General features: G+C 41.7%; 1 protein-coding gene across 3 annotated transcripts in view; it reads right to left on the bottom strand.

Moving 5' to 3' along the window:
• Positions 1-217: 217 nt before the first annotated feature.
• The window catches only part of limk1a (LIM domain kinase 1a), a 43,336-nt gene continuing 29,658 nt past the window's right edge, over positions 218-13,895 (bottom strand). For 2 of the 3 annotated variants that reach the window (XM_055027932.1, XM_055027933.1), the window contains 13 exons: positions 8,750-8,859; positions 7,734-7,949; positions 7,411-7,516; positions 7,090-7,295; positions 6,803-6,989; positions 6,608-6,694; positions 5,424-5,555; positions 5,253-5,312; positions 4,890-4,955; positions 4,439-4,607; positions 4,280-4,335; positions 3,059-3,216; positions 218-2,322 (listed from right to left, as the gene is read on the bottom strand). In XM_055027932.1, the coding sequence (XP_054883907.1) occupies positions 2,154-2,322; positions 3,059-3,216; positions 4,280-4,335; positions 4,439-4,607; positions 4,890-4,955; positions 5,253-5,312; positions 5,424-5,555; positions 6,608-6,694; positions 6,803-6,989; positions 7,090-7,295; positions 7,411-7,516; positions 7,734-7,949; positions 8,750-8,859 (1,722 nt within the window). In that variant the 3' untranslated portion in view covers positions 218-2,153. Of the gene's footprint in view, positions 2,323-3,058; positions 3,217-4,279; positions 4,336-4,438; positions 4,608-4,889; positions 4,956-5,252; positions 5,313-5,423; positions 5,556-6,607; positions 6,695-6,802; positions 6,990-7,089; positions 7,296-7,410; positions 7,517-7,733; positions 7,950-8,749; positions 8,860-13,452; positions 13,682-13,895 lie in introns of those variants that run through there. The other variant, XM_055027934.1, reaches the window with a different exon arrangement.

Genomic DNA, 13,895 nt, shown 5'->3' with positions numbered 1-13,895 from the left:
ACTTTTTTTGTTGTTTTTTTTCTAAATCTTTTACTCCAAATTTGTATTGTAGTTATTGAAAAAAAAAAAAACCCACAATGTTTGTAGACTAAAGTAGCTTGGAGTAAAAGCAAAAGACCCGGCCACTACATCATGCAGCGAATTCAAAATAAACTCAAAGATTCGCAGAATAAAGACAGAGAGACGGCTTGTTAGAAGGTGCGCAGAAATCGACAGTGCTGGAGATTATTTCTGAGGAGACAGAGGCGTATATACACCGAGATATTTACAGTACATCTAGCTCTTGTATGTAAACAGGCAGTGGGGTGGATCCTCAGGAGGACAGACAGGAACATGGACAGACGGCTGACGTGATGAGGCAGTACCTGGTGATGTAACACCATACAGTACATCAGAAATGAGAGCGTGAATTATTAGTTATTCTTCCAGTAGGGGGAGGAGAGATGATCAAAATATGTACAGTGCCTTCCAAACATATTTACACATATTTACGTTTTTTCATACTTTCTCCGAATACAAACAGAAACTTGCATGTTTTAAATCGAGTCTTTCTTGTGAGAGGTTCATAAAAAGCTACAGCTTTATCATGTGTTACAAGTCAAAGTCCAGACCCAAATCCAATTGAGAAAATTGATGATAGCAATAAAATTTATATCTTATTTAATCATTTTTTTTCTCTGGGATTCACAAGAAATTTGGAGATTAATTGAATACCACGTACTTGGTCTATAATCTGTCTGATTTTGAGCTATTTATGCAAAGAAAAATGGGTAAAGATCTCAGTCGGTAAAGGTGCAAAGTTGGCAGAGACAAGTCCAATTAGTTCATCAACTTGAAGTCCCAATAAAATGCATGAAAGTTTATGGTTCTGAAGCCTTTCCACTGGAAAGCAGTAAATCCTTAAAAACTAAACCGACAAATTGTGAAAAGGTTTATGGAATAAATACTCATCGAGGCACTGTAGCTGCACAGTTGCAGTAACATTTGACTTAATTGCAGAAGGGTTGAAAAATGAATGCGTACATTTATCAGAACTGGTTCTCAGTTTTCTTGTTTGTTTCAAAATAATTTTCAGCAGAGGATTTTAGGTGTTTGAAGATGGTCTCAAAGTATTTACCCTGACACAGTGACAACACGTAAATTAAAAAATAATGTTTTTGTCGTCCATTTTTAACTGCAGTGACACCTCCAGTCTCCTTTTAGCCGGCCGGCCAATACAAATATGGCGATGTAACGTAAGTATATAAAATATTTCTGTACATTTACAATATTTGAAACATTTATAAAACTGCCGCTTATGTGCACATAATGTATTTGAGTGTTAATGTCAATGGGACACAGTAAGAACTCTCGAAATGGAGAGAAAACGTACCAAATGTAGGACATGTACCTTACCAGAAATTCAGCGCTACAGTATAAACAGGAGAGACGGGGAACTCCAAGTGGTTCGTGACTGAATGGGGTCAGAGGGGCACACTGAAGCGGGAACTGGCCTGGCAGCATTATTTACAGCCATGCATTTGTGAACTGTTTACTTAAAGCTTGAAAAGTTTCACTTCACTTGCACAAGAAGGTCTACAAACTGTCCCTCAGATCTTGGAAGTCTGTTGCATTTTGCTTGCATTTCTAATAAATTCTGTTCTGAGATCCAAAAGAAAACCAAACACAGAAAACCAAAAACTGCACCATGCATTCTGGAGACGTGACGTGACGCGGCTGAAGGCTTGCTGCTATGTTTTGCATGTTAAGTTACACACTACAGTAAAAAGCACAGTAAGTATTCTCTAGTGGGACCACTTCTGCTCAATCTATGTGATTAAAGCGTTACGTGAAATTTGTTTCTGATTGCATACAATATATTTTACTTTAGCTTCAGGAGCAGCTGCAGTGAGAATGTGTGCGTCTGTGTGTGTGTGTGCGTGCATGTGTGTGTGTGTGTGCATGTGCAAGCATCACACACTGGTGGCTTTTCAAATTCATATTTTCCCCCTGAGTCTATTCATCCGGCCTGTGCCAGCTAAAACCAGTGTCATCTGCGTCAGTCGTGACGAGTCATTACAAAGTCTCCTCTAGCAGCGTTCTGCCACCCGAGGCGGGTGGGTCGCTGTCTCCTGAGGGGTCAACTCCAACGTTGTCACACCTCTCGCGGCGCTTCACTCGGGTTGCTCCGGATGAGTGTGCAGGCCGTTCTCAGGGCGTGGCATGCTGTGGTGCTCCCAGAAAGCCTTGTTCAACTGGTCCAGTTCAGACATCTGCGGCAGACCAATGTCCAAGTGCATCTTGAGGTTCTCCAACCACTCCTCCAGTTTAGAGAATGCAGGTCTGTAAAGTTCAAAGGGCACAAGAAAAAGTTACCTTTGGATTCATCATCAAAAGTCTTTGTCACCCAAATTTTTTTTAACAATCTATATTCCTCCATCTAAGTAGTTTTAGAAGTCAGAGTTCTGTGCTGCTGTAGATGTTGTCACTTAAAAGCAAAAATTATATATAACAGATACATAACTTAAAAAAAAAAAATCAAGAGAGCAGATTTTGCGAGCAGAAATGAACATTTAGACCAAGAAGGTGAGATTGCCTTCTGCTTCCATTCACTTTGTTTTGAATAATCTTTCACCATTTTAGTCAGATAGTCACTGTTGCCGGTGTGCATCAGAGTACCAATGGTGGTCAAAAATGAAAAGTGAAAATATGCTGGATAGTCAGTTACTTTCATTTCATCTTCATATTCTCATTTGTGGCAAAATGCAGGTATAGATGGGTCTTAAACTTACTGCGTTCAGCTACATTTCTTTTAACTTTCTCCTCTCTGTTCCACAAATCACCATACAAATCTTCAATTTATGAATTGAAGCCGAGTTCATAAAGCTATAACCTATTTTGATTTTGAACATCCAATTAGTAATTTCTGCTTTTGGACAATGGAATCAATTTAACCTCTAGAGACAAATTTGAAAAAGTTGCAAAAACAGGTCAAAAACTTTCCAGATAAAACAAAAACTCAGGTAATGACATATTTTAATGTCTGATTTCAGTGCACATTTTTTGGGAGATTTCTGACCTTTTGTCTGCGTCGAGGTCACAGCACAAAGCAGCAATAGGAAAGAAGGCAGGGGGACAATTGGGAGGATAGTAGTTCTCCAGGAAGCCAGAAATGTTCAGTCCAAAGTCCATCGCTCTGGGGAGGTAATCTGGATCTGCGTTGACTCGACCAATGATCTGCAGAGGGCAAAACAGGGAAAAGGTTAAAAACACCAGTGAGGAGATTTGAAGGTGGAGGCGTCTGAAGAGTTTCTAATGGAAACCAATAAATCCTTCCCAACTAAAACAGATTGCTCCCGCCAGACCACAACAATCTGTCTGTCAGACGTCGCATAAGGACGATTTTGCTCTACTGCTCACTAATCCCTCACACAGTCGCTGAAAAATCCTGTCCATCTGGAGAAGTCGTAGTCTGGGGCCTCTGACTGACTTAACTAAACCCATGAGCCCAAATCATAGGAGTAGGAGGATGATGTGTGTCCAGGCTCCCATCCAACAACTCAGCAGGGCTGCTGGAAAAAATGTATTCCACTTTTAGAGACGTTGAAATTTGGCAGAGTGAAACTATTTCCTCATAAAAATGAAATGGAAATTGCATTTAATGAGTTTGAAATGTCGACAAAATCCATCAAAAGTCACCAAAATGGCAGATTTTTCAAGCGCCACAAAAAGGGAAAAAATGATGAGTCTAACTTTCTGCTTTGCAAACTCTACTGCCGGACACCGACTAAAATGAGGCGCTTTACCGAGGCAGCATGGTTTCCCTCAGTGCACTTGGTACCGCCTCTAATTACTGCGTCCACAGACAGCCGCTCCTTCCTGTGCAGAAGGACGGAGCGGTTTGCAGTTGTCCTACGGCAGTGGCGGACCACAGAAACTGGTAGGTACATGTTCTGGGGAAAATAACTTTTTATTTTCAAAGGGTCTGAAAAAGTCAGCCAAACACAGCAGTACTCAGTCGGAGCTGCCAGCCACTGGACAGACTATTAAAATCACATCTCTTTTTATCAGCAGGGTGGTTCCCCTGTGTGCTTTAAAGCCTCAATTTGAGACATTTTAGTAAATCTGCCCAAAAAGTCGGGTTCATTGCAAAGATGTCGCATTGTGATCCTAAATATTGGATGCATCTTTTGGTTGGCAGGGAAAGGTTACTTATCCCAAACAAGCAGCTAATTATCTGCTTGTTTCAGGTTTATTGCACATTAGTTCTCAACTTTATACAAGATAAACTGTTACTTACCTCACATAGCATAATACCAAAGGAAAAGATGTCCACTCTCTCATCGTAGCTTTTGCCTAAACAGGACATAAAATAATGTCAGTATATAAATTACTAGCATAGATCAGCAGAGAAAGTCAGGATTATTTGGATTCCCACATGTTCTGCTGTGTATCGTACCATGAATCATCTCCGGAGCCATCCAGTAGGGGTTTCCCACCACCGTGTACCTCTTCCTGCGGTCGGGCTTCTTCAGGCCCGACAGTTTTCCCTGCGACAGCTTATTTTCACATTTCTCATCCACCATGAGCCGAGCCAGGCCAAAGTCTGCCACCACCACAGTGTGGTCCTAAATGAGCAGATATTCCAACAAGTGCTGTTAGTAAGTGTGATACTCAAGATATGAGCTTGAAAATATTGTGCTCTAACAAAGTGGCTAAGATTTTTTAACTCAAGGTTTGCAGAGATGCCTTTTTTTATGTATGTTTTCTTCTGTTAATCAAGCAAAATTAATCTACAATTTAAATGGTTTCTCAACATGGAGAAAGGTCAGTGCACAAAATATTAACAAACTTAAACAATAAAGGTTTGTAAGACACAGACATGTTTGAGTGGAGGAAACGTTCCTTACCTCTCGTACAAGACAGTTGTGTGAGTTCAGGTCCCGGTGGATTATGTTCATTGAATGCAAATATGTCTAAGAGACAGATAAAACAGGGGAGAGGGAAAATAAAATTGATTAATTAAACGGGGTAATCAAAAGTTGCCTCAAAGCAGAAAAGTAATATTAAGCTGCATTCATTCTGAGAAAAACAAAACAAAAAAAAGCTGACGTTTGCACGCTTCTGAACACTTTTTGCCAGAGCTACAGGAACGATTTACACAAGGCTTGTGTTGCTCTAAGTTGACCACTAGAGGGAGGCAGCGGTGGTAATTGCACCTTGTGCTGCTGCTGCTGTTGAAATCAAATTGACCTCTCAGTTTCTGAACTCACCATTCCAGCAGCAATGTCCTTTGCAAAACTGACCCTCTGGTTCCAGGGAAAGTTACTGTCCTGCAAATAGAAATTGCATTTAAATTTTAGGATTCAGCAGACAAACCTGTTTAGGGTGAGAAAACCAGATAATTTCATTATAACTCAGACATCATCCCATGTCATTCTTACCATCTTCTTGATTATTTCCCTCAGGGTTCCTCCCTTTATGTACTCTGCAATGAAGTTGAGTCTCTTGTCTTTGTACAGGACTCCGATGAACTTGAGCACGTTGGGGTGTTCCAGGCAGCGCATCACCTTCACCTGAGGACGGATTAACACTCAGTCAATTCACTATGGAGCAAAACAAAAACCCCAAGGTCAACAGTATTGTCAGCCTGAATCATTTTATATAATGTTGCATGGGATGATAAACATCCAAAGCAAAAGGCAAGCTAATACTTGAGTACAGGAAACACTTTTGTTCATTTAATCACATTTAATGTAGCTTTTAACTGATTAGGATGCTACATGAGGCTTCAAAACTGAGGATGAAACAGTTTTGGCAGAAGGTCAAATTCAGACTGCATCCTGCGTTCTTGGATGTCTGCCTGCTATTTAAATAAACATAATGGACACAGACTCAAGGAAGTGTCTCTACTGTTTAAACTTTTTCTATTATGCCATGTTAAAACCAGAAACTCACAATTTATGAAGAGAAATGAGACGGGGTTTTCCAAAGGAAAAAAAATCTGTTGCGAATTAAATTTGAAACATTGTGGGGTAGACGTTTAATTTCCAATCAGACGACAACTTGCATCATACAACCAGAACCACGATGGGTCGGTGTGGTTTGAAGCAAATTCATCTTATTTAGTCCCATTAACTTAATGGGACTAAGTAAGTCCACACCCACCTCTTTAGATAAGTATTTTTACTTTAACTTTACAACAATGCAGTACTTCACGCTGTTTTACCAGATTAATCCCAACAAAATATGCTTAAGGTGAAAATCTTCAAGAGGAATAACATTCTTTTCGTTGCCTCTGGCCATACTAAAGGGCGTTTAATTGTAATTTTAGTACAGACACAGTACATCAGTTTTATGAAAAGGATAAAATAGTGCAACAGAAGTCCAAATGTTTGTTTTCTGTTATAATTAAACTTGAATTAAGAGTCTAGGGAGGCTTTAAGGTTTTGTGTGGGAGAGAGAAATTTGTCATTTGTGGGAGAAGAGAATGCCAGCACTCCCCCTCTTAAACGTCACCAGAGGTTATGCAAGGCAACGCTCATTACCTGAAATTGCTCCTTGTTGCTGTGAACATACCAAAACTTCTACATTACACCGCTGAACTACTTGTAAGGTCTGCGCTCACCTCTTTCAGAAAAGTTCTCTGTGTTTCGTCGTCAAAGCGAATCAACTCCTTCATCACCATCACCTCCCCCGTTTCCTTGTGCGTCACCTGCAACAGGAAGGGAGAGCATTAACCGTAAAGAGTTTATTCATCCGTATGACGACATGAAAAAATGTCCACATTTGGCAGAAATGTGCCATACATTAACAGGGTTACCTTTATGGCTTGTCCGAAGCATCCCTTCCCGAGGACTTCTCCGTGGATGAGGTCAGACGGGCGGAAGATGCGGTGAGTCCGATTGGAGACGACCCGGAGCGACTCTGACCGATTGATGTCCTTCCTGTGTGAGACGGGCGACGCTGCATTGCTGGAGCCCGGTGACTTATCAATGCTGCAGCTCCGCCTGAGAGAGACGAGAGAGGAAGACAATCTGACTACAGTCCACACTGCATATGCATAATTTACATTAGTTTTTTTTTTTTTTTTTAAACTGCTATTCTTACGTGATTATGCGTGATTTCAGGTTGCTGATGTCAGGGTTGGGGGCCTGGGTGATCGGCAGGGTTGGGCTGGGGCCGTCCGACACCGGGGTGGACAGGCAGCCGTCCACCTGATCCTCGGCCTCCGAGGAACCTGCCTCCTGAGTGTGAGGGTCATGTTCGATGGTGAGCTGCAGCAGCTGGCTGGTCTCCTGGATGAGCAGGTCGATCTGGAGGAAAAGAGACCAAACTTCAGAGTGGACTGGGCGAACACTAGAACCCGGCTCTCTTTTCACTGAAACAGATGCAACATGTTAGAGGGACGATCCTGAAGGCAGTTTCTACCTCATCCAGGGGAACGTTGTGAATGGGCGTCCCATTTATTTCCAGGATCTTGTCCCCAACATGGATGGAGTTTTTTACGTCTGGGCTGATGCAGTCAGGATCCACTCTGCAGTTCATACAAGAAAACAGAACAATGAGCTGCACATTTAAACAACAGGATGGAACCAACACAGAGCAAAGAGAGAAGTAGAAGGAAAATGTTCTTCTGTAGTTAAGAGATGCAGAACTCTTTTTCTTTTTTTTTTGCTCTGTCCTGGTTTTTTTCATTCTTCCTGCACAGAATAAAGTAAAATAAATGAAATATAAAACCCTTTGACACTCACTGGGACACCCTGACAGTGCGTCCATGCTCCGGGCTGAAGCCGTTGGTGGGGCTGAGCGGCTGGTCAATCGCCACAGAAAAGCCCCGCCCTCTGCATCCGTTGTTCCCCTCGCCCGAGGCGGGGATGGACACGAGCGTGACGGTGTGCGGGATCCGGGAGTGCGGCGAGTCCGGCAGCGACACGGGAGTCACGATGGTCTGGTAGTAACAGTGACCGCTGCAGTCAGAAGGGAGACGGGGAATACGATCGAAGGTCTGAGTTAAGCGAGAAACCGTGTGAAAGAAAGCCGAGCTCTCATTGCAGCCGTGTTTTAAGCGTCACATGTTGTTGATGAGATCCGGCTCCAGCACATGGCGCTCACTGTGCAGCCATTGTCTGGAGGCTGAGCTTCAACGTGAGCAACTTGGTTTCGAAGGCCAACAAACGAAACGTTTTGTGTATAAGAAATTTGCTGGGAATTCACCTACAAGGGATTTAGTTCTGTGCCTTAATCTACATTATGATTACAGAGTAATTTATGATCTACATTTATTGCTCTGTATGTAAATTCATTTTCCACTTAAATTGTAGAAAACCTATTAAACAAGCTGACTGTCGAAACTCAATGTCGGTAGAAACTATTGGCCTCGTTTGATCTCAGGATGACTCAGCAATGGTGACATCACAGCTGTTGCATTACTTGCTGAATGACCTTTATTTTTGGGTCATGACTCAAGGTAAAAGTGTCTCCCTGCGAGGCGAGATGCCGCCGCGATGGAAGAGACTGGAGAGCGCCTGAAGCGTTTGGGAGCTTCATTTTCAATCATCTGCTTGAAAGAGCGCGTCTTGTGACAGTCACACTCAAACATTCCTGCTGGAAACGCAGCTTTGAGCAAATACACAAAACGTAGACGGGATTACGAAACTCGCACCGTCTCGTCTCTTATCCATCATGAATGATTCAAAAGCATTGTTTTAACCATTTTGACGCTTGAGGGTTAAGGTTTGAAATACAGCAAGACGTGGCGGATGCTCACCAGTACAGTTTGGATCTCTCCACCAGCGCGTATGTGTCTCCATCACCGATGAATGCCCTGCAGTTCAGACAGCTGAAGCATTCTGGGTGATACTTCTGTTCTCCTGCAACCTTCAGGGGGAAGAAAAAAAAAAACATACAAAATTAATTATTTCTTCAAACTAATCAAGGTGTTTGGTTGTTTCACTGCTCAAATAAAAAGCAACTTGCTGACAAGAAGAGCTTCTAAGAGCAGGGAGGGTTACAAGCCACGTGAGGTTTTTACGGCCGATCTGGGAAGCAGGGTGAGGTTCGGTCACCGGGGTTAAAGCAGAGCTGCAAGATCCGAGATCGAGTTTGCAGCAGCCAGATGTCTGCGGCAGCTGGGGGCCGTTTTGTAAACAAGAAGTGAAATTGAATTACTGCTATAAAAACAGAGCAGGGCATGAGGAAATAATTCACGCTGACAGAGGTGTGGATGCTGCTCTGCTGGGGGTTCACGTCTCTGATTGCTCTCCACAAAGGAAACAGCTAAAACCATCAAACAAGTCTTTAACTGCAGTGCTGGGGAGAAAACAAGCACTTAAAGTGCATGTCTGCAGTACAATAACTGTTTGTGGCACTTATTTATTTAAAACATTCTTTAAAAAAAAACAACAACTTACTAAGCACCTTTTAAAATAAACTTGCACCTTCTTGCTGACTGATTAACGGCTCTTTCCTCCACACAATGTTAACGACCTCCTTCAACTCTCAGGTAAATTGGTGGCCAGTCAATGCAAATAACACACCCACTCAAACACTTAATGAGGACCCATGGTTAAACATGAGCAACAGTGGTCTGTGTCAAAGGTTGAGCCCAGCAGAGCCCTTTCCTCCCCTGAGGCGGCACTCAATTTTAGCCTTCAGAGGCAAATTTGTTTTGTTTTTTTTCCCCAACCCTTCAACAGATCTAATCAACTGCGATGATCTGCATTGCTAATGATGTAAAGAACTAACAAGGGAGTTCTGCATACAAGACAATGAGGTTAAATCCATCTGATTACCCTACATGTGGTGAATTTAGATTTTCTGCAGAATAAAAAACACAAAGGCCACAACAGCCAGTTTGAATTGTCCTCAACTGTGCCCTGAAGCAAAAAAAAAAAAGCCTTAAATTAAAGCATTTAAATCACGCAAATATAAATAGAGATACTCCGAGAAACTGACTGGTGACCGTAATTGGCCAATTTCTTGCTTGCCCTTCCTCACAAAAATACAGAAACAATATTAATAATAACGCTAGCTCTGTTGCTAATGTTAGTCATTTAAGTTGTTTTCAAATGTTGTGGTTTTGTCTTTGTTATGACATAAAGTGACATCCCATGTAACTACAAAACTGTGCTATACTGACTCCTTTCTGTAGCGCACACTGTGGCTTTTACAAAAAGACACTTTGACTTGATTAGGACAAAACCAGGGAAGAAACAATTAACAGTATAAATCAATTATTGAAATAATCATCAACTAATTTAATCAGTAACTGGAGTTTACATAACAATGTCTTTTTTATTCTATGTTGCATGACTTTGTGTTTTTGTGTTCATGATGTAAAGCACTTTGAAATGCCTTGATGCTGAAATGTGCTATACAAATAAAATTTGATTTCATAAAAAAAAAACAAAAATTCCAAGAAAAACATCTGCTCCTCTAAAGCAGAAATGATACCAAAAGTGGACAGAAAAGGGTCAACACAAGCTGATAACTCACAGGCTTCACAAAAACAAAGTGTTTTTTAATAAATACTCCCTGTAAAAAATCGCAGTGACAATGAAGCACCATGTGACCTTAATACAACAACAACCTGACGCGGTGCATTTCTTTTCTATCTACCTCAAAGAACAGAGAATAACCAACTTGTATGATCAGAGCATAAAACTAAAATAAATTCATAAAACAGAGCCTGGGTCTGACCTGGACAGACCCATGTGTGATAGCTGAGATCTGAACGCGATGGAGGAAGAAGGAAAACAACTTTCCATTCATTATTTTGGGCATCACATTTGTTTATGGATATATGTGGATTTCCTCTCCGCGTCTGCGTCACGTTAGGCGCAAAGAAGGAGCGGACAGGAAGAGAGGACAGCTGGACAGAGACGTCGAGGGTGTCGGCTCGACTCAGCCTGTCACTAAGGCTGCCATTTGTCTGCCATGTGGGCACACACACCCATTTAGAGACAGACAGCTGCTCCCTTCCCATAAAACACATCCTTCCTTCCCAAAGCAGGGAGATAAAGAGAACTCGCGAATTTTAGTTCAAATAAAACTAATTTCATCCACGCCATCAGAATCTTTCATAAAACAGAGTCACATGTCTGGTTCCTCTGGATGTTACCGTCTTTCTCATCGTTGTGTCTGTGGGTGAAATGAATGTGCATGAGCTCATCATCACGCTTCTGACTGTGGTTCTTCATTTTATCTCCATCTCTGACCAAAATCAGCCTCCAACAACAAACACAGACTGTTCTGGTTTCCCCCCCGGGTCCAGTGAGTCCACACGGCGCAAACATTTCACACTGTTGCACAACAACAAGGCGATCTTTATACATTTCTACCACAAATTAATAAACTTGAGGATGAAATGAAAAGCTAATTTATAAAATCAGTGGGGGGTTTTGCATTCAAAATAACTTTATTACTGTGAACCAAACACTTTTTCCACAACCTTTGCATCAACTAACAGTCAGAAATGTTTTTCAGGATATTTAATTAAACAGTTTCTTTTTTTTTTAACTTTATTGTCCGTAGAGATTCAACTGGTCAGACCTTTGCTAGCCAAAACAGATTTTTATATTTTTTTATAAGGCCTTGACTTGCTGGTTACTTTCCATGATGCACATAAAACACAAATTAATTTTCCGTTGCTTGTTTTAATACAACAATTTTAATGCTGTCTGTTGATGGGCTTTTTCATTTTGATAAGTTTTTGGTTTCCAAAGACACTTTTTGGCATGGAAGTTTTCATTTGTAAGAACTAATAAAATTTGCTGATTATTTTGAGGAATTTATGATATTAACCATCTAAAGCGAAACTGTTTAAAAAGTTCAGGTTGTCAATCAGTTTCATAGCTTTACAGAATTGTCTTCTGGTAAACTGGGAAAAATGGAAAACGCAAAAGTCAAAAACAGCTCAAAGGAAAACTGAAAGGCCTTTAAACATTGCTGTTTGACATTTTAACTTTTTACTTTTGTCCTGTTTTTGTTTTCTGATCAAACGTTTCCTGTGGACTCGTGTTGAAAATCAGCAAAACACTAAAACAATGCAATCGGAGTTGCAGTGTATTTGTAATTGTCCATAACTAAATGAATAATAGATAAATAAATAAACTACCTTAAACAATATCCAAACCTGCAACCACTTTTGAGGTTTGTGATTGATTTTGTCTTTTACTTTGACCTCCATCTTGTTCTCCTTTGTTGCTTGTGTTGTTGAAGTCAAACTGTCTGTTTATAAGCTGCATCTTTAATTTAATTTTTATTTAAATATTATGCCATCAACCTTCCTGTGGTTTCCAATCCTGGCTCATCTACTGGGCTGTACCATCGTCAATTTTTTAAAAATTGAATAACATGCAATGCTTATTAATAATTTGGTGATGAAGTTAATGTATTGATTTTTTTCCTCTTGTTATAAATAAATGCATTATTTTTATTTCTCAGTTGCTGTTTGCATTAGTCATGTCTCTAAGCGAGTCATTCAGTTCCTGTTTTAGTGAAGTTTTATTTCACACTGTGACATTCTTCAAATTCCCCACATAATTTCACAATTTCCTTGCCGATTAAATGTTGTAATTGGAAAACAGACTGAAGCAAAGCATATATGAGAAACCTTAAAACGATGAAGTCATGGGTCATTTATATAAAAATAGATAGGCTGCAACAAAAAGGGGAACCAAGGGTGAAAATAAACCAGTAGGTTTCGAGGTATTTTTCATTGGAGTTACCCCGACTCCAGAGAAGAGCACAAATAACAGCACCAAATGTTAACACTGAATTCAGAGAGCAAACTCAATCGTTGGTGCTTTTAATCTGCTTCACCTCTCTTTTGGTCCCATAAACTTTACGTTCATTAATTCCAAAAATAAATAAGAACAGAGCTGTATGGGACAAAACACTGAGAGAGCAAAACCTGACAAATGCTAACAAAAAAAAAAAAAAAAAAAAAAAAAAAACATGTCAAAGGGACTCCATCGAGCTCACATTCACATAAAGATGATTAAAGCTGTGATCAAGCAGAGAGAGGGTCGAAACAAAGTTTACCAAGAGCGCTGAAGCTACTGTGGGAACTACTGAGGGAACCAGTGAAGACAGTGAGCCACAGTGATGCTCTCTGAATGGAAATCCCCCTCCCACCACAAACAGTACAGTGACACAGGGAACACACACACAGTGGACACACACAGGCCTCTGACTTCCCACATCCACATGGATCCCCATAGAAACACCCTTAAACCTGGACTCTTCAGAAACTGGACTGGTCTCCTCAGTTGTTCTAGTGTTGCTTTCAAACGACCCACGAAATGCAGCATCACGGACTGAATTCAGCGTTTAATTTTAAAAGGCGTGCAGGAAGCGACCCGGCGGCCTAACACCGGCGGTCAGCCGGGTCGCTTCCTGCCGCCTTACGGATCCCGCACCGCACGCGACCCAAAAGGCACCCAGGAAGTGAGCGCGGCGGCTCCTCACCTTCTTGTCCCGCCTCCACAGCCTGAGACAGCAGAAGCTCCAGAAAAACAAGTCTCCCACCATGTCAGCGAGAGCCGGCGTCTCCTCCTCGCTCCTCTAGTTCATCCTCCCGAGGCGAAGCGTTTCCCCCGGCTGTCAACAAAACACTGGCAGCAGCCAAAGCCGAGCGGAGCCACGGAGCTGCAGACGGAGGGAGGAGAGAGGGGAGCAGCACACGCCTCTGCAGCTTAGCTCAGCTCTGAATCAACGTCCCTCCTCCAGGCTCTTCCACCCATCATCCCTCTCCTCTCAGCCTTCCTCTCCCCTCCTACTTTTTGCAATGACCTCATCGTTTCCTGTGTGGCCCCGCCCACTCCTGGTGCACGCGCCAGCCAGATGCTCCCAACACACACACACCCACACACACCTCCACCTCCACACACCCCCCGATGTTGTCTTTAGAA

Source organism: Poeciliopsis prolifica, unplaced genomic scaffold (genome assembly GCF_027474105.1).
Source record: "Poeciliopsis prolifica strain line A6 unplaced genomic scaffold, Auburn_PproV2 SCAFFOLD004, whole genome shotgun sequence".
Lineage (NCBI taxonomy): Eukaryota > Metazoa > Chordata > Actinopteri > Cyprinodontiformes > Poeciliidae > Poeciliopsis > Poeciliopsis prolifica.
The sequence above is the reverse complement of the archived record's forward strand: the minus strand, read 5'-3'. Positions and strand labels throughout refer to the sequence as shown.